At 40.0% G+C, this 24,151-nt stretch overlaps 1 protein-coding gene across 3 annotated transcripts in view; it reads left to right on the forward strand.

The window, feature by feature from the left end:
• Positions 1-24,151, forward strand: part of MGMT (O-6-methylguanine-DNA methyltransferase) — a 311,488-nt gene that overhangs the window by 267,018 nt on the left and 20,319 nt on the right. For all 3 annotated transcript variants that reach the window (XM_075216003.1, XM_075216004.1, XM_075216006.1), the window contains exon 5: positions 9,391-9,530. In XM_075216003.1, the coding sequence (XP_075072104.1) occupies positions 9,391-9,530 (140 nt within the window). The remainder of the gene's footprint in view (positions 1-9,390; positions 9,531-24,151) is intronic.

The raw sequence follows: 24,151 nt of genomic DNA on the forward strand, positions 1-24,151 counted from the left end.
TATTTTTGAGCTTTATAGCCATGTACTTTGCCATCAGGCAAAGTTAGGGCTCATATACCCGGTTGCTTTCTATTCGCCCGCTCATTCTGAGCTGCAAGAGGGAAATACAGCTCGGAGCAAATGTGCCACGGGCACAGAAAGAGCGTCTTGGTGTCTACCACCCTTTGTATTGTTCAGACTTATGACACAGCTCTACTTCCTGGGTACGGTTGTATCCAATACAGAGAGCACAGCAGTCATATAACAGGTCAGCAAAATGAAACAACATTGCCTGGTAATATAAATTACATAGCTAGAATGCGCAGAGAGAAACTAGACGGAAATGTATTTAGTAAAAGTTGCAGGAGTGCATGTAAAAGGCAATGGATTAACGAAATCTAAAGGTGGAAACCCCCTTTAAGGATCCAGACTCGTTCCAGACCCCATAACACAGTTGTGCATGTCTCTCACATTTCTCACAAGCAAGTCATGTGACATGGCCGGTAGTTTATGTATAGGCAACATAGTGATATCCTCAAAAAGTGTCAATTTATAGCATTTTACCATCCAAGATTATAGTGTTTTTGATTAGGGTCTGGGCACCTAACTGTATTCAGTGTTCAACTCCTCTTTGTACAGCCGCAGCAGATGACCTTAGTTTTGAAGTAGGAGAGGACAGAACAACATGTAGCCAATCAGATCATCAGAATGGTCATAGCAGCTGGAGATGAATGTGGTGATCATTTTTGCAAGCAGAGACTTGTCCATTCATGTCATTGTGTAAATGAAGAGAGGGCTGCATGTGACGGATTGTGTTATGATAATAGGAGGAGAATGAAGACAAGCAGGAAGCCACAGCCTCACAACTATCCTGATGTAGGCAGGGCAGTCCACATTTGAGGGCTTTGTTCCGCTGTCCCGAGTCCCCGCAGGTCAGAAAGTTGGGAGCAATGACCCATTCACTGCTGCTCTGCATGACAATGAATGGGTGATGTGGGGGAGGGAATAACACTTCAAAAGCCCTAAGCAAACCCTAGGGGTGTGGCCACATCCCCATTGCAGCATTACCATGCCCCGGTACAGATTCCAAGCGCTTCAAAGTTAGGAAGTATGTAGTAGAAGAAGCAGAATCCTTGACCATAGTAGGCATTCATATCAAATTGGGACAGGAAGATTGTGATGTCAAATACACCTATATTCAATGTGTTTTATATCTAGCATATCAGAGACATTGCTTTTTCTTAAAATAAAAAAAATAAAAATAAAAAAAGCATAGCCACCAGACAGAGATGACAAAGCAGTTTGTTTGTTGGGGCTTCCGGCTGCATAGACCGCCACCACTGCTAACAGGAATCAACTTTAGACCAGTAGTTCGTTCCAGAAGCTAAGGTTATACTTATTTTATGGAACACCTGACAGTCTATAGGCTATAGTAAGCTCTGATTGGCTGGCGTTCACTGTAGGATGCATTCTAGAAATGAACATTGCACTTGAGTGGAAGCAGCATTGTGGGTGCTCACAGGTTGACTACTGTGTGGTCAGGAAGCTGCAGTTCAATGTCATGATGACCTGATGTGGCTGCACTGGACCATGGTGTCCCCCTCATGTTGCAGATCTCACTGTGAAAAAATGTTCACAATAGCAATCTGTATTAGACAAACTAATGGAATTAAATGTCTGGGAGACTCCTGAATATCTGGGAGTTCTCCTGAACTCCCAGTAAAGTTAGGCCACCGTATCGGATTCGGAACCACTTCTTTTTTGGCCTTGATGATATGATTTGTCTAGGAGTAGGCTAAGTGCAGTAAGCCAATGTTCTTGTTTTGAGGAACATGCTGGTGTCCTTCTAGGATGTATCTATTATCCTTGTAGTATGTAGCAGTGGTCTTTGTAGGATGTAGCAGTGGTCCTTGTAGGATGTAGCAGTGGTCCTTGTAGGATGTAGCAGTGGTCCTTGTAGGATGTATCTATTATTCTTGTAGGATGTAGCAGTTGTCATTGTAGGATGTATCTATTATCCTTGTAGTATGTAGCAGTGGTCCTTGTAGGATGTAGCAGTTGTCCTTGTAGGATGTATCTATTATCCTTGTAGTATGTAGCAGTGGTCCTTGTAGGATGTAGCAGTTGTCCTTGTAGGATGTAGCAGTGGTCCTTGTAGGATGTATCTATTATCCTTGTAGGATGTAGCAGTGATCCTTGTAGGATGTATCTATTATCCTTGTAGGATGTATCTATTATCCTTGTAGCATGTAGCAGTTGTCATTGTAGGATGTATCTATTATCCTTGTAGTATGTAGCAGTGGTCCTTGTAGTATGTAGCAGTGGTCCTTGTAGGATGTAGCAGTTGTCCTTGTAGGATGTATCTATAATCCTTGTTGTATGTAGCAGTGGTCTTTGTAGGATGTAGCAGTGGTCCTTGTAGGATATATCTATTGTCCTTGTAGGATATATCTATTATCCTTGTAGGATGTAGCAGTGGTCCTTGTAGACTGTATCTAATTTCCTTGTAGGATGTAGCAGTGGCCCTTGTAGGATGTATCTAATATCCTTGTAGGATGTATCTAATATCCTTGTAGGATGTATCTAATATCCTTGTAGGATGTAGCAGCTGTCCTTGTAGGATGTAGCAGTGGTCCTTGTAGGATATATCTATTATCCTTGTAGGATGTAGCAGTGGTCCTTGTAGGATGTAGCAGTGGTCCTTGTAGGATGTATCTATTATCCTTGTAGGATGAAGCAGTGGTCCTTGTAGGATATATCTATTATCCTTGTAGGATGTAGCAGTGGTCCTTGTAGGATGTAGCAGTGGTCCTTGTAGGATGTAGCAGTGGTCCTTGTAGGATGTATCTATTATCCTTGTAGGATGTAGCAGTGGTCCTTGTAGACTGTATCTAATTTCCTTGTAGGATGTAGCAGTGGCCCTTATAGGATGTATCTAATATCCTTGTAGGATGTAGCAGCTGTCCTTGTAGGATGTAGCAGTGGTCCTTGTAAGATGTATCTATTATCCTTGTAGGATGTATCTAATATCCTTGTAGGATGTATCTAATTTCCTTGTAGGATGTAGCAGTTGTCCTTGTAGGATGTTTCTATTATCCTTGCAGGATGTAGCAGTGGTCCTTGTAGGATGTATCTATTATCCTTGTAGGATGTAGCAGTTGTTCTTGTAGGATGTATCTATTATCCTTGTAGGATGTAGCAGTGGTCCTTGTAGGATGTATCTAATATCCTTGTAGGATGTAGCAGTGGCCCTTGTAGGATGTATCTAATATCCTTGTAGGATGTAGCAGTGGTCCTTATAGGATGTATCTATTATCCTTGTAGGATGTAGCAGTTGTTCTTGTAGGATGTATCTATTATCCTTGTAGGATGTAGCAGTGGCCCTTGTAGGATGTATCTATTATCCTTGTAGGATGTAGCAGTTGTTCTTGTAGGATGTATCTATTATCCTTGTAGGATGTAGCAGTGGTCCTTGTAGGATGTATCTATTATCCTTGTAGGATGTAGCAGTTGTTCTTGTAGGATGTATCTATTATCCTTGTAGGATGTAGCAGTTGTTCTTGTAGGATGTATCTATTATCCTTGTAGGATGTAGCAGTTGTTCTTGTAGGATGTATCTATTATCCTTGTAGGATGTAGCAGTTGTTCTTGTAGGATGTATCTATTATCCTTGTAGGATGTAGCAGTGGCCCTTGTAGGATGTATCTATTATCCTTGTAGGATCTAGCAGTGGTCCTTGTAGGATGTATATATTATCCTTGTAGCATGTAGCAGTGGCCCTTGTAGGATGTATATATTATCCTTGTAGGATGTAGCAGTGGCCCTTGTAGGATGTATATATTATCCTTGTAGGATGTATCTATTATCCTTGTAGGATGTAGCAGTGGTCCTTGTAGGAAGTATCTATTATCCTTGTAGGATGTAGCAGTTGTTCTTGTAGGATGTATCTATTATCCTTGTAGGATGTGGCAGTTGTTCTTGTAGGATGTATCTATTATCCTTGTAGGATGTAGCAGTTGTTCTTATAGGATGTATCTATTATCCTTGTAGGATGTAGCAGTTGTTCTTGTAGGATGTATCTATTATCCTTGTAGGATGTAGCAGTTGTTCTTGTAGGATGTATCTATTATGCTTGTAGGATGTAGCAGTTGTTCTTGTAGGATGTATCTATTATCCTTGTAGGATGTAGCAGTTGTTCTTGTAGGATGTATCTATTATCCTTGTAGGATGTAGCAGTTGTTCTTCTAGGATGTATCTATTATCCTTGTAGGATGTAGCAGTTGTTCTTGTAGGATGTATCTATTATCTTTGTAGGATGTAGCAGTTGTTCTTGTAGGATGTATCTATTATCCTTGTAGGATGTAGCAGTTGTTCTTGTAGGATGTATCTATTATCCTTGTAGGATGTAGCAGTGGTCCTTGTAGGATGTATCTATTATCCTTATAGGATGTAGCAGTTGTTCTTGTAGGATGAATCTATTATCCTTGTAGGATGTAGCAGTGGCCCTTGTAGGATGTATCTATTATCCTTGTAGGATGTAGCAGTTGTTCTTGTAGGATGTATCTATTATCCTTGTAGGATGTAGCAGTGGTCCTTGTAGGATGTATCTATTATCCTTATAGGATGTAGCAGTTGTTCTTGTAGGATGAATCTATTATCCTTGTAGGATGTAGCAGTGGCCCTTGTAGGATGTATCTATTATCCTTATAGGATGTAGCAGTGGCCCTTGTAGGATGTATCTATTATCCTTGTAGGATGTAGCAGTTGTCTTTGCAAAAGGTGTTTTTACCTTTTTTGGTAGTGTGGTCGGCAGGCTTGGTGTGCTGGTCTCGCTTAGCGGGTTATCTCTCTTATAGCGTCCAATGTTTTTTGCGTGATCCTGGGTGGTGTGGTTTTGTGGCTCTGCATGTGGTGAGCTCTTTAATATATAACTCGGCAATCAAATCATTTGAATATTTCTAATAATCTGTATTACACTTGATTGCGGTGTTTTGTCCTTTTATTTAACCCATTTCCCTCCAATGTCTTAGCTAAATTTTACCAGAAGATTGTAGTGTAACTTTAAGAGAATGTAAGAGGAAAGCAAATTCCTCACCTTTAATAATATCATCGGGACACATGACATGTATTTTCTTTTCTTTTTTTTTCTTTTTTTACAGGACAAGGTTACATTATGCAGGAGTCACATTTTTGCTAGCCCCGTCCGCTTTCAATAATGTTCTCTCCTCGAGCTGTATAGTTTTTTTTTTAAATTTGTCCTATTGGTATGTAAATCAGATTCAGCAACACGGACATTACTTTCTGCTCTCTAGAACTCTCCTACTCTTAAATTATGTGTTTGGAACCGGTCCCCTGTTTCTTGTAACTGTTACATGCTCCAGTTAAGTTTGCATAGACTTCTCATTTTATTCTTACAGGTTTCCTAAACTCTAATTCCAACCACCCCCGCTGAGTTTAACCTCCCTTTTCTCAGCCCCTCTGCAAGAAACAAAAAAAAAAAAAAAGAGAATTTGCTAGCTCATTCCTGCCTGTGTTCAATTACCTCTATACACTACTAGGAGAATGCACTGAAATACAAACCTTCAGCATCTGCTAATCACTTTACATACATATTACCTATTTCAAGGTGTTTTTTCAATTTGCTTCCCAATAAAGCACTTTATTTTTAGAAGAAATCACTGTAAACAAAACCATGTTTGCCTAAGGAAACTCTCCCAGCAGCCCATGCTCGTGCTAATGATCCCAACGCTGTTAATGTGGCTTCTCCAGTTAAATTGATTCATGAATTTTGAAGAGAACATTATCTAATGAATTTTCTTTGAATAGAAAGCAATTAAAAGGACAAATCAGTCTGATTAACCCCACAGTCAACCTACTGCCACAATCGGTGCACGGTTTGAAATTATATCATAGGAGGAAACTAGAGCAGATTTGCTATCTTTCTGCCCTATGCTAATCCATGTAAATTAATGAACAAAAAAGTTAATTTCTTTGGTGACCTTCTTTTGGTATCACCTGGATTATGCTTATGTTTAATTTGCTTAATGTTATAATATTAAAGACTAAACATACTTTTCTTTCTAACAAAGTGATTATCATTCCCCACAGTCTCAAATCATTTTATTCCTCACTTAACCCACATGCAAAAGTGCACTCTCCCCTTCCAGGCAAACTTAAGTAACTTTTCTGGAAGCTCAAGAGTTCAATGACATTTTTCCGACAGATATGAAAATGCTAATCGATGTGCAACTCTGTGTTTTCGCTTACAAATGTTTAAGATGTGTAGAAAAGACGTAACTAGTAAAATAATAACAGGACTTTTTGTATAGATTAGTATTTGTAAATGGTAAGTAGCACCTCACGCAGTGAGCTCCTTCATCATCATCATCATCACCATTTATTTATATAGCGCCACTAATTCCACAGCGCTGTACAGAGAACTCACTCACATCAGTCCCTGCCCCATTAGGGTTTGCAGTCTAAATTCCCTAACATAGACACACACAGACCGAGAGAGACTAAGGGCAATTAATAGCAGCCAATTAACCTACCAGTATGCTTTTGGAGTGTGGGAGGAAACCGGAGCACCCGGAGGAAACCCACGCAAACACGGGGAGAACATACAAACTCCTCACAGATAAGGCCATGGTCGGGAATTGAACTCATGACCCCAGTGCTGTAAGGCAGAATTGCTAACTACTTGGCCACCATGCTGCTCCTTATCGTGTGAATGAAAGTAATACGTGTAAGGAACCAAGGTGGCCTTTAAAAATGGCACAAAAATATAAAGTCTGTTTTTATGCGTCTATAGGGCTGGCTTTCTATCACCACTAATCGCAGTGATAGATCACCACCTATTGCCATTATTTTACAGAACGACTTCTTTTAGTTTTGCAGAAATAACTTGCAGACTGTTTCTTTACTAGCCTTTCACAGATCTGCAGAGCATCTCCAATTTTCAATCAATCCTTGACATATACATAATATACATTTTACTACTCCTAGAAAGGAAGTGTACCCTCAAAACTGGAATTCCTTTAGTCCCTGGAGATCTGCATTTGTTACGGGAATTCTGCGCCTGACAATAATTTTAAAGGAACTCTGTTCCTGCATTTTATTACCTCCTGTTTGTCCTCCCCGCCCATTGACCTCTTCTTTGTTCCCTCTTTTCCCCTCCTAGATGGACCAGGCAGGCTTCTGGTATATAAATGTACACATGCTATGTTCACGTAACATCCGTAGGGCAATTATAGAAAGCACTGCCAGATAAAGATACTATGGTAATATGGTCCTGCCCAAACTACCTGTCCCCACTCACTGTTTTTTGTGCCTGTTCAAGCATTAGAACACCCAACTGCCCCTATGATGTCTGTGTGTAGTCATGGTATTTGGGGAAAAGGGCAGTTGAAACCTATACCTCACAAAATGGTAAAATGGGATAAAGGAGACCACACCCCTATACATCAAAATCTCATACCCAACAACAGCGCCTCTAAATCCTATGTTGGTCCCACTTGGGGAATTTTAAAGTTGTCGGTTTGATTTAATTCTTGGCCCCATAAATGTAAGTCAGATAAGTTCTCTGGCATTTATCCATAATATCCTTTGCTAATTATATCGCTCTATATCCTTCCTGAGAATAATAAAGGCATCCATCCCATTTTTTTATTCAGTTAAAGGGTTTACCATCACCACCTTCTTAGATAACAAGTTCCACATCATAACTACCCGTACAGTAAAGAACCCTTCTTATGCTGAAAGTAAAAGTCTTTCTTACATTCACCTTGATGTCCATTTTGCCATCTGCATGGTCTTAAGCTGGGTACACACTACAGAAATTTCAACCAACTATTTATGCCGAGCGATTTTACATGCGATCGATGTTCCGATCGCTCGGTCCATGGACTGCATACACACTAGCCTTGTTTAGGACGATAAAGGGAAGAGCCGACATCCCTTTAGCAACTTTTTAAAGCCATGTTGTCGTGAGCAATGACTGTAATTTCATACTTGCTGTTGTGGATCGGTCGGAGGTTTATACACACTACACAACGGAAACGAGATTGGAATGAAAATATTAAATGGTACGACCAACCAAATGAGGTGACAATCATCCATTTGGGCAGACTTTCGACCATCGTGTCACTGCACACACTGACCTGACTTTTGAACGAGCGGTCGTATGTCGGCTGATGTAGCCGATTATTGGATGAAAACTGTGTAGTGTGTACCCAGCTTAAGATGTGAAAAGTTTGTTCCAGAAAACTTTACACTGACCCTGGATATATTTATACATATCTATTAGGTCAACATTTGTTTACCAAAATAATCCAATATTTTCCTTTATTCTTGTCTGTAGTGTTGTTGTCACTATAAGTGCTGTCCAGTTTTTACGAATTAATTAAATTAGGAATTGTGTAAATGATAATGCCATTCTACCCAACACTCTCTCTTGCCACTGTAGCCCAACTCCAAGATTTCACCAGTCAAAGCGACATTCTGCATAGAAAAAATAAATGAATATGAAGCTAGTTTTGCAAAGTGTGGCCCTAGTGCCTTTCAATGCTTATATCATATGTACAGCCTTGCTTGTATGGTTATAAAATAGCCATGTACAGCCTATAAAATTGATGCATGTTATTATTCTCTGGAGGATCTCTCTCCATGATAGTTCATCATCATTTATTTATATAGCGCCACTAATTCCGCAGCGCTGTACAGAGAACTCATTCACATCAGTCCCTGCCCCATTGGAGCTTACAGTCTAAATTCCCTAATATAGACACATGCTCACACAAAGACACAGACAGAGAGGAATAGACTAGGGTCAATTTTTTTTTAGAGCAGCCAATTAACCTACCAGTCTGTTTTTGGAGTGTGGGAGGAAATCGGAGCACCCGGAGGGAACCCACGCAAACACAGGGAGAACATACAAACTCCACACAGATAAGGCCATGGTCGGGAATCGAACTCATGACCCCAGTGCTGTGAGGCAGAAGTGCTAACCACTAGGCCACTTACCCACAGGGGGAGATGCAGAGGGGGTATGTTGAAGTGCATCTACAAATGTCTTTGTGAGTGACACAATGTGCCTAGTCAGTACCTACCATGAAAACATTAAATCATCATCATCTGTTTATGTAGCGCTACCGATTCCGCAGCGCTGTGCAGAGACTATTTGTCACTCAAATCAGTCCCTGCCCCACTGGAGCTTACAGTCTAAATTCCCTAACACACACACACCCTTAGGAGAAGTTTTGTTGTCAGCAGCCAATTAACTTACCAGTATGTTTTGGTAGTGTGGGAGGAAACCACCCAGATTAAACCCACACAAACATGGGTAGAACGTAAGGCCCTGACTTTATCACTTACATGTTTATCACTTACATGTTATCTGTTTTGTCTTGTCAGACTCGTTCAACAAAACCGTGCTGCTGGCTTTGCTGGAGAAAGTTAAGATGGGAGAAACAATCAGCTATAAGGGGCTGGCTGAAGCTGTCGGAAATGACAAAGCTGCCAGAGCTGTGGGAGGAGCCATGAGAACCAATCCGGTAAGAGATCCGCCTATCAGAAATCTTGATCTATGTCACACAAGTGTATTGAAATGTACTTTATTAAAATTGTGCACATTACAGTTTGCCAGTTTTTACACTTAAACACTTATTATATCTTCACTTACTGTGTAATCATAGCTGAGGATTCTACAGAACACTGGTTGTCCTACGTTAACAGACCCCTCCCCTCTTCTGACAACAAACACTGTCCTTCCCTGACCTGTTCAACCCTTGGGAAGTAAAGTTCTACAAAAAGTAAAAAGGGTTTCACAAGTTATGTTATAGTTTCATGACCAGTATATTGGTTTCGCTACACAAGCGTTAAAAGGTTTTCTACTTTCAGAAAACTTTAGTTTATTGACTTGTGTACCTACAACTTTTATTAAATACAAGGCTCTATCAGTTTGGACTCCATATGTCCACGATAATCTGGCACAGAGTTCTGTGTTTCCATTTTATGCTAGAACGTAGACTGTAGGTGATCTTTAGAATTCATTGACGTTAGGAATCACGGCTCCTTATGAAAAGATACATTTCCCCCACTTGCGAGTGAATATAAATATAAATTGCAGCAATTTACAGTTTTATCAGTTTTGCTAAATTGCTACTGAAGCAAATAGAATAGAACATTTTTGTGCCATTTGTCTAGTTTGGATGCATGTGAAAAATGTAGGAATAAAGCAAATTATTGCAGTGAATGGTGCACTGTGGCACAATGCCATTAACTCAGATACCCCGAGCTATTCACAGCTAAACGTATCTGAGATCTGTCACAAGATAGCACAGATTCTCCACTTACTCCTCAGCCACGTTGCAGCCATTCACTGCAATAAACTCCAGTCTCAGCACTGCTTATTGCTACACTGACATGTACTGTATTATGTTGTAAACACCGTGTGACAAACAGAATGCTCTGCATGTGTCCTTCCATTCTCTCTCCCTTGATTTGTGAAACGTATACAATGTATCTTAAAGAGCATGTTCCCTGTTTGTTGTCAAAGCTACTTGTTTGCTTTCTGTAAGTAATGGAATTCCACACTTACTGGTTTAATGAGATAGATCCACAAAGTTCCAAATAGCAGAAGAAGAAAAGTAAAAATAATTACTGCTACTCGTTGATTGTCATGCAAACACACGATCAAAGAGCGCCTCCTCCAAGAGTCACTGTTAGGAGCACCGCTAAGCAATTTTTAAATGTACCTTAAGATATTTTAGTCGTAGTGCTCAATACTGTGGAAACCCTATAATATTACAACCTGTTTTTAAGAATCCTCACTGTAGAAACTATAAAATATCTTCTAGGACCACATTTGAAGATGCAGTCTTTCAAAATAAAATGGCCTAAAGGGATGTTGGCGGGGGTTAATAAATATATGCTTTAAAATAAGAATAATCCATGTTCAATGTGATAATGAAATATATTTGTATTTAATTACATTAATCATAAGAGCTATTATTGAAAATAAAATATACAATTTTTGGATGATACTGAGGTTAGACCAGTGTTGGCTAACCTGTGACACTCCAGGTGTTGTGAAACTACAAGCCCCAGCATACCCTTCCAGCAATAAGCTGCTATAATTTGGCAAAGCATGCTGGGACTTGTAGTTTCACAACACCTGGAGTGTCACAGGTTAGCCAACACTGTGTTAAACTTTACAGGTATTTTTCTTTTTCTGTCTGCATTGTATTTTTAATGCCACTGTCTCTGCCACCCCACCACCCCGAACTCTCATTCCCGCTCAATTATCTTTAATTGTTGACAGATTTCGCTCACACATTTCCCCAACTTTTCCAGCCCCAGACTGACTTCTCGACAACAGCAAACTTGGCTACACATGGGTGGCAGCATGAGGCTTACTTAATGGATACAATGTCCATTTTACGTTAGTGACTCACCCAGGAATGTTGGCATCCAGCTGACCCACATAACCAGAGTGGGAAAAACTAAGTCCAGTGGGCAGCTTCCAGGGGAGAAGGATATAGAGGCTGGATCTCTGCCCACGCTTGTTGCACAAAGGAACCATGTATATGTTCCTACAGGAAAAGTGCACGGGGTTTAACAAAGGATTAAAATGAAAGTGTCAGTGGCAGTGGAGGCTCGGACTGACAGCAAACGCAGCGCTGTTATTAACATTTGTTTCATTAAAAATAAATATGAATGCTGTTAATATTTAGTAAAAAAAAATAATCTCAGATAAAATTGCATATTGTTTAGGCGAAAAGCCCATATACTTAGACTTTTTATTATTTGCTTTAAGTATTGTTAGATCATAAAACATCTGTCGTGTGTGGCTTGATGCAATAACATACAGTGCTCCCTGTACATGCTGCCAGCCTAAAACACAGGCCAAGGCTGGCTTTATAGTGAGGTTGGCTTTATAAGACCCCTTACTGACTGGACTTATATTTGCAGAAAAAAAAGTCACATGTGCAAACCACACGTGAGGACGCATATAAACGCTCTGTATTAGAGTCTGATAATTGTTTGATATGCGGTTCACACGGGATTGATATGCACTTGACGTGTCTGCATGTCTTTGCAAATGCATGAAGAGATATGGAGCTGTTGCCCATTAATTTCAATAGCCCACTCATTTCAGTGGGGTTTCCAGGATGTGTAGAAAGCTCACTGAAATTAGTAGGAATGCTCTGTACGTAAATTGTAGTAATCTGGTAGTGTGACATCTCCCCGTGTTACTCAACGAGCATGGGATCCCCCTGTTATAATGGACAGATGCAACAAGTGATTTCACAATAACATGACTGGGTAATTTTACACTTAATAAAAGGAAGTTAAGAGAAAGGCAGGCAATAGTCGGTGCACTGCGCTCATAAATGTAAAGTTGTCTGGGCTAGTAATAGTGACAGTCTCTTAGATTATCTGCCATGGTTATAATCTTTGGGGTACCACGGCAGCAGCTTCTAGCAGCTCAGGACCTGATACTTCTGGCTACAGGTCCTCGCTCTACAAACAGACTTAGTCATAGCTCTCTGCTCCTGAACATTCCTCTGTGTGGTGCATAGATAGGAATTCTGTTTACTACAGAATACATTTAGTTTTCCTGCCATGTGGCCATTGAATAACCAGTTTTATTTATGGATCTCAAAAAACAGGAGCCTACTGCTTTATTTGTGCAAAAAAAAAAATGCATATGATGGAAAGTGTGAAAACATCACTTCAAAGTCCAACCTACTTCCACTTTAAAACCATCCCCTTCAATAATTTAAACCTCCTAAATGTTTCTGCTCGGTTTAGCATCATTTATGTCTTGATTTATTCATGAGAGGGAGGGGACGACTTTTTATTCCACTTTTCCTTGAAAGTTTTATTACATTAGTCAAAGTGCCCCTAAAAAATGCCCCCCCCCCCCCCCCCAAAAAAAAGTGCAACTTTTTGAACCTTCCCAGGAATTGCATTATAAAGGTCCCACTCTCTGTAAAGGAAGTAAAGGATCCAGGAGGGCGACATATTCTCCTGGGAGTCCAGGAGAACTCCCTGAAAATTCATGAGTCTTCCGGATATTCCGGGAGACTAGGCAAGTATGAGAATGCAGCAGGAAGGTGCAAAAATGCATCCCATTGAAAGTACAGAATAAAATCTCCACGAAGTCTGTATTTATCAATAAATCAATAAAAACAGAAAAATAATAATAATCACAAAAGCTGTAATTTAATAATGCATTTTTTGGGGCTTTCATTGATAGGAAAAATCCCTAAATCCAGAGACAACTTCACTATTTGTCGGATTTAGCACTTTTTTTTCTTTTTCATAAATAGAACCCTTAATATAATACTTACGTAAAGCGAGAACTAGCTGCTGCGCAAATTTCTTGTAGAAACACATTACACTAGTACACATACTGATTGCAAATCAATAAGTCAGAAAAATGTCACGTTTTATGTTTGTAATGTTGATAACGGGACAGTGAGCATCAAGCGGAAAATATTTACTTCCCATGGTTGTGTTGCTGGCAGTTCTTGATTAACGTCAAAGCTCAAAACACGGCTTCTACTATGTACCTGCTCAGAAGTGTACGTGCCTTTGATGAACACAATGCTTTCTGCACAATTTGTAATTCCTTTACAACCAAAGAGCTGTCACTGTGTAAGGAATAAGCATTTAGATTATAACTTTAGTATAACTTACATGTACCTGGCTGGCTTCAGTGCATTATGTTTTCTGCTTCACTGGTACATTTATAGTTAAATTAGAAAGCCAGGACTCCACATTTAAATAAGAAGGTACCTGCAAGAGGCAGGAATGCTCTGTAATAATATTACTGTATAAATAAAACATTTCTGTGTTATAGCATTAGCAACTTTCTGCTGCAAACTGTAAGTAAGAGAATGAGGAAATAGCTTCTTTTCACCCTAAAGCAGCTCTGAAGTCTGTAATATAATCAAACTGTGGCATTATATTAGTGAACACAAATTTTTTATACTACCACCGAGGGATAGAAAATAACTGAAATAAGATTGACCATAACCAGCTCCCCATCCTTACACTCAGAAACCTACGTTTAAAAAACAAATTGCTATAGCTTTAGTGTACAGTTTTCATTCCTGCTAACAGGAGAGCAGAGCTATTCACACTACAACCTGCTGTTAGCACTCCTCTGCTGCGCCCCTGCAGCCTCAGGGCAGAGTTAGGTACATTACCGCTGGATACCAATTACACATCCTATCCTGCACTGTTGTTCTGTTAGAATATTCTCATGTTCCCATGCAATGTATTATGTTGCAATAATCTGTATCTTACTAATGGAAAGTAGTGGCCTAACTTGTATAGAAATCTGTACAGCTTACCTGATATTGTAGTATCCTGTATAATACAAAAAGGAACATCAAAGGTGTAACTATCTTACTATCAAGGGGCCAGCAGCTGTGAGGGCATACCTCCTAACATGTCTGTCCCTGACAGGGAAAGAGCCATGGGGGGCATGACCACAGAGGGCTGCTCCCCAGCGAGACAGGGGTGGGGCCATGGGGGGCATGACCACAGAGGGCTGCTCCCCAGCGAGGCAGGGGTGGGGCCATGGGGGGCATGACCACAGAGGGCTGCTCCCCAGCGAGGCAGGGGTGGGGCCATGGGGGGCATGACCACAGAGGGCTGCTCCCCAGCGAGTCAGGGGTGGGGCCATGGGGGGCATGACCACAGAGAGCTGCTCCCCAGCGGGTCAGGGACGGGACCATGGTGGGCATGAGCACAGAGGGCTGCTCCCCATTAAATACCTCCCTTTCCCCAACATTCGCACCCACAGGGACAAACAGAACCCTAAAATCAGGACATTTGGGAGGTATGGCTACCCATGAGTATATGTCATACTTGCAAACATTATTTTTGTCTTCTCCGGAAAATGCCAGAAAATCTCAATTGGAATGATGTCAGTTTGGCCCCACACATGTGACAGAATGACGCAGTAACATCCTTTTTGCCATGGGGTGGCTGGGCCAAAATGAGAAACTCAGGTCTCACCCTCTTCACTAAGAAATGTGCAGGGTGTGGGAGAATGACCTGGGGTCCTGGAAGTTTGGGAGACCTAATCTGGAATTTGGAAGTCTCTCTGACATTTCAGAAGAGTGGGCAAGTATGGTATGTGTGAGATATTCACCCTTGGGAGGTACATGGGAGCTCTTACAAAAGTTAGCTGTGGGGCCCACAACTGTCTAGTTATGGCCCTTGGTGACATACATATACACAGAAACTACTATAAAATATCATTGTGAAGGCTTTCTGCCATGGAATGTTTAGGTGAGTAGAATTTACAAAACTGTTCTGTGGAATATTCGTCTCTTTCCACTGTGGAATTTGGCATGTGTATTTTAGAGAATAATGCATCACCTACTGTAAAATAAAATGGATATTTAAAGTCACCTCCAAGTTTCTTGATCTGTATGAAAGAACACGACCTGCGGCATGTTGTCTTTGTATGCTCACAGGTCTCCACTGGGAATTATAAATATCCTTATTTTTTACAGACAGTGTTCCCTATGTAATACACAAGTGACATGAATATTTTGCAGAACAATTTTGAAAATTTTGCCCCAGTTTACACTGTCGTCTAAATAAATTGTATAATACACTTTCTAATCTGAGTGACCACAAAAAGAGGGATTGATTAATTTATATTTATTGTGACGCAGTATTAATTTGACATCATACCATTTTCTAGAAAAGTGTACCAATCTCCTACGACAGCCATATCGGGGGGCTTAGTTTATAGGCTCAAGATTATTATGAATTTCGGAGAGTCCTCCCTGGAGAGCAGGGCATTTCCTGCATCCCGCCCACGTCACACTTCATGGCTCTGAACACCGTGCTGAGCAATACACCGAATTGCTGAACTGCACAGCAGGGGCAGGACTATGATGACACAAATCGCCATTCCCACTGCATTTGCCACTTGGCTCTTCTGGAGGGGAAAAAAGTAAACAAGTAAGAATCAGTGGTATGACAGTGTTTTGTGCTAGGAACCAGCGGAATGACGGTGTTCTGTGCTAGGAACTAGCTGTATGACGGTGTTCTGTGCTAGGAACCAACGGTGTGACGGTGTTCTGTGCTAGGAACCAGCGGAATGACGGTGTTCTGTGCTAGGAACTAGCTGTATGACAGTGTTCTGTGCTAGGAACCAACGGTGTGACGGTGTTCTGTGCTAGGAACCAGCGGAATGACGGTTTTCTGTGCTAGGAACCAGCGGAATGACGGTGTTCTGTGCTAGGAACTAGCTGTATGACGGTGTTCTGTGCTAGGAACTAGCTGTATGACGGTGTTCTGTGCTAGGAACTAGCTGTATGACGGTGTTCTGTGCTAGGAACCAACGGTGTGACGGTGTTCTGTGCTAGGAACCAGCGGAATGACGGTTTTCTGTGCTAGGTTCGTAGTGAATCGAAAGATTCGCGTTTTTACGAATATTGGTGTAGCCTACTCTGTGTAAGCCACAGGTGCATTTTAAGGCAAATGAGCAAAACACTATTTATACCCAACAACAGTCTCATTTTTTATGGATCAATCCCAGTCCCTATTTCCAGGTAACAAATGAGCAAAACCTATTTTATGTGCTGAGTCTCACCAAAATCAAACACGTGGTCTAAATGGATGAATAGATCAGGTCACGACTTGGGGGTCTGAAAAGTGCATGTCAATGTCTTGGTTACGTTACAAGTATTGGGAGGTATGCACTATGGTATGCTTTCTGACAAATAACCATTTGAAGGATGAATTGTTGCATTGAGACAGAGAATGTATTTTGTTGTTTAAACCTTTATATTACCACTGATACAAACCAAATATCTCTTAGAAAACAAAATCTGTTTTTGTTTCGTTATCGTGGCTCCTGTTAGCAAGCTGCCTTGTGACTTGTGTGTATTGCCATCATTTTCTTTCATTTCTTTCATGAACATCTCCTCTGGTGTATATACTCCTAACCTGGTACTTTTGGCAATTTACTGTTTTCTCACACTCCTATCACACAGGCCATAGGTGGCAGTGCGATTCACTCTATTCTGCTGCAAACCTAAGGTCATTCTCCTTCTGTAACATTTGCACCCTGTGACGGCGTACAAGCCGATAAGTGCATTACAAACGCTTTGCAATGTGATCGATTGATCCATTTATTAGAAATGTCAGCATCCCCTGCTTTTCCATGTAGCTATAACACAACTGTACCCTGTAGATGGCATGCTATATATTTTTTTTTTATTAAAACCTGTATTATATAAAAGTGCTACTAATTACATTCATAAATATATATGTAAAAAAATGTCATAATTTGAGATATTTGACACTATATTTACATTTGCTATATACAAGTCATTGTTCTCTTATCAGCCATTTCAGACACAGAGCAGCTGTCTGCATTGTCCTTTAGTGGGATTACTGGCAGGAAGTCTGTCTTGTATAGGAAAATATCTACCCACACAGTCACTTTACTTCAAATATTTCTGAATATTATTAGCTTCTTCATTGAAGCTTGCTTGTATTTTCTGTTAAGTGGTCCTTTAATGTTATGTTAAAGATGTTAAGAATAAATCATTATCTCATCTTGATGCAAGTTGGCTCACTGCAATTTGATCCAGAACAACTCTAGAATTGGATGGTTTTGGTCTCTCGAGTGCTGACCATATCTATGGGTTACAAGGTGTATCAGGATCTGGATACTGGAGCTCAGGACTTGTGGTGTTTCCATAAAATGTATAAGTATTTTTAATGCAAACTCACAAAAGTGGGGTTTTGGCTGTATTGGCACTATTTTAAAACAAGCAGAGTACGGAATATTTTAAATGATCTTCCAGGTCACCAGTTTTGTTTTGTTTTTCCCTTCTAATTTTCCAGGGCACTGAAGAGCTTTGGTTGACTTGAAAGGTGTCGTCATTGTTTGCTCCATATTTGAGCCAACACCTCTATTCAAAATGCAGCAGCGTTGTAGTTGTAACAGATAAACAGTAATTTGTGTCCAAATTATTTTTGTGAGATTAAGATGGTGCTCTCCAACATTTAAGAGAATGTGACTTGATCCTTTGTCAGTTAGGTGGTAGTATTTATTTAGAGAACAGTTGCTCAATTTCAGTTCTCAAGATCTACAAACAGTTCATGTTTTCAGGATTTCTTCAATCATCCACAGGTCAGTTAAATCTGGTTTTCTGGGTCACTAAATATCCCACCTGTTTCTACAGACCAAAATCCTGAAAACATGACCTGTTGGCAGCTAGTGAGGACTGGGTTTGAGCACTTCTGTTTTAGAGCTTCCCTTATTAAAGAGGTTGTCCACTTTTGACAACCTCTCCTTCGTCAAACACCCCTCAGATATCATTGAAACATAGAATTTGACGGCAAATAAAAACCGCTTGGCCCATCTAGTCTGCCAATTTTTTAACCTATTTTTTCAACCCTTTTTTTTTAACCTATGGTAATCTCAAACCATATTTGATCCTTTATTTATTGTAAGGATATCCTTATGTCTATCCCAAGCATGTTTAAGTTGCTCGCTAGCGCTTTAGGTAGAGCTATTTTGAACAGTTATGGATGGCTTTTAATCAACATGAACCAATGTGCTACCGCTCTTGATTGTCTGCAAGTGTACAGTTCCTTTCAATAGTGCTACATACAACGCAGGTAGATAGGCAATTGAACTGGCTGACCACTGAGCATTGGTTTTTATTTTCCCGTTTACAATTGATTCTGATCAGTGGCATTCTCAGAGGTTCCTATAGGGAATTTTCATGGCAAGAAATGCCCTGTAAAGTTGATCTGCTGAAAGTAATTGTTAATCCTTGTTTATATAATACATCATATCGTGGCAAAAATAACAATTACAAATATAAGGAAAAAGCTTAGAAATCTATTTCTCTAGTCTGTGGTTTGCAGGTGTTTTAGTTGTGTCATACTTGCGAGTTTGGCTTCATTACATATTCTGGGCTTTCACTATCTATGAGACCAATTGCCTCTAAAAAAAAACCAAAAAAAAGTCATGTACAGTGATTCCCACTAAAGAAAAACCGCGTAAAAACAGGTCTGGTTATTGAGGTGCAAACAGCAACCAGAATTGGTTGTAAACAGACAAAACTTTATTTATGACAAATTCTGAATTTGGCCCTTTTAAATAGTGAACTTTACCAGTGTCTTTATTGCATGTTTATCTTACAATTTACCAAACAGTAAAAGAGGAGGATTTCGACGTAAAATAAAAAAAGTAGCCAAAATACATACAATATAGTCGTCTGTGGCTTATTATTTGTCCGTGCAGTAGATTAATACGTTGGAAAAGTATCCTATAGACCCACAAAGTGCAAACAGTTAAAATGGGTTGAAAACGAACCATCGCTCACTGCCAGCATATACTACAAAGAAGAAAATAAGATTATTCTTTCTTTTTTTTTTTTGTACTAAATAGCTGAAAATCCATATTTTCTGTCAAGGGGTTGTCAGGGCAATGCTTAATTCGTAGTGTACACTGTCTACAAGTTTGCCTTTGTAGTTCTATTGCTCCACATAATTCATACAGTGACCTTCAACTTTATGAGAAGGTGGAAAAAAAAAGGTGCCAGAAGCTGAGGAGACGAACAACATCTCCACTTCAAATTATGCCAAGGACATTGAGGGGTGCCTCACCTTTCGCGAGAGAAAACTTCAAATAGTTTACAGCATTCAAGATTGATTGTGAGGTCTGCAGGCCTCAAAGGGTACCCATAAAGTTCAATTAAAAATCTCATTAGGATTGTATACGAGGATCAAACAGAAATCAAAAAAAGACTCATGGGAGACAGAGAACGCCTGCCTGATTAGTCCAAGGCCTTCATAAATGATTATTCTGTTACTCAAATAAGATGTCTTCTGTGGACTGTTAGCAGTAATGGCCAGATTTGATATTCTGCTTGCTCAAATTATTGTTCCAGGTAAGATTTAGTAGAGTGTACAGCCTGTCACTAATATTATTAATACTGTGAATCTAGAGAGCAACTAAATGAAGCCTAATAAAATAATTTGCCATGCAGCTGGAAAGTAGCGGCCCAGGAAGACTCAGATGAAAGACGGCTGGTTAGAAGTGGTTAGAATTCAGCAAAATAAATTACGTGAAGAAGCAATTTTTTTTCAAATGATATATATATTTATTGTGACAAAGAGAGGTATTTAGCTGGCAATCTGCAGAGAAAGGATGCAGTCTTATCGCAGGAGAAGGATGGAGTAGAAAACGCTGTCCTGTACCTAAGTCGGAAGTTACTTCCAAGGGAACAAAAGTATGCCACCGTGGAGAAGGAATGTCTTGCTATGAAATGGGCTACAGAAGCTCTGCTCTATTACCTCCTAGGCAGAGAGGTTCATGTTAATAGCAGATCATGCACCATTGTGTGGATGCAGAACAACTGGGAGGTAAATTGCCATGGTAATCCGCAGGTTGTTGGCACTGAAACCTTTCAAGTACTCAGTAGAACATAAACCCGGGATTTTGCATAAAAATGCAGATGCGTTGTCACGAAAATTTTTGCTTCTTGCGAAGTCCGAGCACCCCTGCTTGGTGTCATTAGGGGGAGGGATGTGCAACAAAGAGAGGTATTTAGAGGGCAATCTGCAGAGAAAGGATACAAACAGAGTTACACATTTGTGCAGCAGTGTACCTAGTTTAAAGATAAACAGGTGGAGGACATATGTGTGACAAAATAATAGTATAGAGTCTGATTTAGCTTGCATGGTTTGAAAGTGTCTTTTTCCACAGCTAACGGCATACTGTCAAGGTGTGTCTGCAGCCAGAGCAATCAAACAAGAGCAGCTGACGAGAACTCCCTTTTAAAGGGAAGGTGGGAGTGTCACCAGCCCATCAAGCTTGGACTGTGGGAGGAGTGTCAAGTATAAAAATCTTCCTGTTTCATTGTCCAATGTGACAGATGCTGAATAAGTCGGCCGATGTCTAAATAACTGGTCCCTGTTTATTTAGCGTTGGAGTCACCAGAAAGTGTGTGGAACTTATGTGTTGTCTATTACTTTGCCATTCTTACAATAAAGCAAAGTAAACAAACGATATATATATTATACACACCCACACACAATATTTTATGTTTTTTATTTAACACTGCAATACACAATATTGTGTATAGCGAATTGTGTACTGGTTCAGAGTGTATGATTTGATTGCCTCTTTCCAAACACTACTTGTTTTCGTTGCATCCCTACTCCTCACCAGATGATCTGACCTCTTACGGCCTCTCAGCCCCTGTGTTGTGGCTTTCTCTTGCAGTCCTTTCACTATGATCTATGACTTTCCAACTACTTTTTTTCTCCATCTTGCTCTTTCCAATCTCCGCTTCTGTTCCTGATCTTGGCAACCACATCCGCTCTCCGAATCAACAAGTTATTGGCATCTCTAGTAGAAGACCCATGCTTTCCAACTGAGAAACTTGGGGCAAAGTACTGCATATATTTTTCATTAAATTCACATCTATATAGTCACGGTACATTTTGATGGAGCCGATTTGGCCAGTTTAAGCGCACCTGTTGCCACCATACACTGGACGCAGCAGTTTAGTAAAATGAAACAATATTTATGAGGTTAGCTCTTGTGCATTCATTAGGAGCATTGCATCTTTGATGTCACCAGGTACCATTGATTTAATAGGCTTTATTCTAATGAATTCTGCCTCCGCTTGCAAAATGAAAACTGCAGCTGTATATAGATGATGGACACACTGTAACAGTATAATTTGCATGAATCTGAACATTTATATAATGATCAGTTCTACTGGGCCCAGCTGGTGCATGGGTGGAAGGAAAATCCTTACAACCGGGCAAACCGTGTTCCTTATTGTCTATACCGAGACAATGCACACCCTACATACCTCTACGTTCCCCTCAGTGGAAAAAATACAATGTTCCAAATAGCTTGTGTAACGGCACCCTAAATCAGTTTTACAAACTCACAGATTTTAAAAATAACAACTAGTTTTGCATTGTACTAATCTGTGGCGCAGATTTGTATTGTTACTTTAGCAAGAGTTTCAAACTACTATGCCAAAAAGCTCACCTAAAACCTGTGTTGCTATTTTGTATATTGCAACAGTTTGACATTTCTGTGCTATCAGGCTATTTATCTATATCGTGACGGCTTTGGCAGTCCTGTTAGAATGCACACTCTATCAACCATTGTAGTAGTTTCCTCTAACTGAGAACTCTGAACAAGCTCCGTTCCATCACTCTGTTACATCCTCAGCACTTGCTAAATGCAGTTCTAACACAATCAATACATTGTACAGATAGTTCCAACATACCTTTTTCTTCTCCCCCCCCCCCCCCTCCCTCTCTGAACAATGGCATTATTGAGGAGTTAGTTTATTCACAGATTGCCACGAGTCTTAATGACCACCGTATTCTTGTTCTGCCAGTCACCTGGAAGGCTCTTGATAAAGATTTAGCATCATGTTCTAAGTGTCAGGCCTGTCAGTAGTACTGAGCCATATGACCAGAAGGAAGGGAAAAAAAACGCAAGGGGAACTATTGATTACAGCTTCTCGATGTCACTTGTTCACCAGGATTTAGGTATTGATGAGGCTGCAAGTAAAAACAAGCTCTCTCCCTTGTGGGACCTCTACCCCGAAGAACAAAATGCAAACTTAGAGAAAATATGCAGCTGGTTCTAGAATCACAGCCATTCCAATATTGATTGAAAGGCTCCTTCATGTTATTTTTGTTAGAGACAAATCTATGGGTTTGGAAGTTTTATAGTATTTGGAGAGGGAAAAAAAAAGACTGTGTAAATGATGGATTCATGTATTGGACGAATTAGATTTCACAGCGTGAGGATTTCAGTGCAGCTTTAATATTGCAGCTCCTAGGATATTGATAAAAATTACATTTTATGCAGCGAAGGCTTTCAAATAGAGAAGTAGGGTAATATTCCCCTAAAACCGCCTAAGGGCTGTAATAAATTTTAGTAAGTTTAATTGTTTTAGCAGACTGAATATTTGCACCAGACGTAGGGCCTGACTAAACTGTGTTTAATATTTTAAAATTACAAATCTTTTGTCCTGTATAATACCTCATTTAATAACTTCCCTGTGGTTTAAGGTTAGTTAGAATTTTCCATTTCCACATCTGCATTGCTAACTACGATTCTACCGCTATAATCAATGCTGCCTTTTACGCTGGATCCTCCAGCGCTCAACATTTCAGAGAATTATAAACTTTAACCATTTCAGAGTTGAGAGTTGGCCGAGATGGTTTAAGACACAACGCTCCTTGGTTTTGTTGTTGACAGGTGACTTTTGATAAAACATTGGGAGCACATGAAACACATTAGATGCCAAAAATGAAAACAAGTTTGAGTGCCTCACATTCCAAAATTCTGCTCTGGTGTCTAGGTTAAATGGCAACTTTTATACAGATGGTGCCCCTTGCAGCTGTCCATTTGGCATACCTTAGACCAAACATGGCTCGTCCGTAGTTTTTGTTTTCCTCTTTAGGATGAGTGTAGTAGAAGGAAGCATATTGATGGAGGAAGGTTTGAGTATGTGAATAAAACTGATTAAATATATTTCTATAAGATTCTAAAAAATATTATATATGTAGATAAATGTTTCTGCTTCTACAAATATATGCCGAAAATATTTTTGAATGATGAGTCCCTTTATTTGCAAGTAACAGTTCTCATAATTTTTCTGCCAGTACCAAGTTAGGAATTGCAACCACTTACATATCCATTGTGGAAGGGGACATCTTCAATGTATTGTCTTCATTCTGTGAAGGCAGTTGATGCTAACGTTGTAATTAAACTTTCTGATTAACATCTCCCTGGGTTTTAAGACCCATCAATAACTAAGCGCATAGTTGGTATGATGTTGGGTTCTGCATGGATTTGTTTTATTGTTCTACGTGTTAATGTCTAAGCAGACAAGCAGGAGTCTTTATGGACCAGAGCTGCTTAATTCTTCTCTCCCCTCAACTCAAGGGGTCTGTAATAACACAATTTTCACATTAGCCATTTAGGCAATAGGATTGCATCTTAATATGTATAGTTTGGAGCGGAGAAGGGAAAGTGGGGATATGACAGAAACTTTTAAATATATCAAGGACTTTACCAAGGTACAACAGGGAAACATTCTACAAAGATAGAGAAGTATTAGAACACGAG

The sequence above is a fragment of the Mixophyes fleayi genome, chromosome 6, assembly GCF_038048845.1.
Source record: "Mixophyes fleayi isolate aMixFle1 chromosome 6, aMixFle1.hap1, whole genome shotgun sequence".
In the NCBI taxonomy this organism is placed as follows: domain Eukaryota; kingdom Metazoa; phylum Chordata; class Amphibia; order Anura; family Limnodynastidae; genus Mixophyes; species Mixophyes fleayi.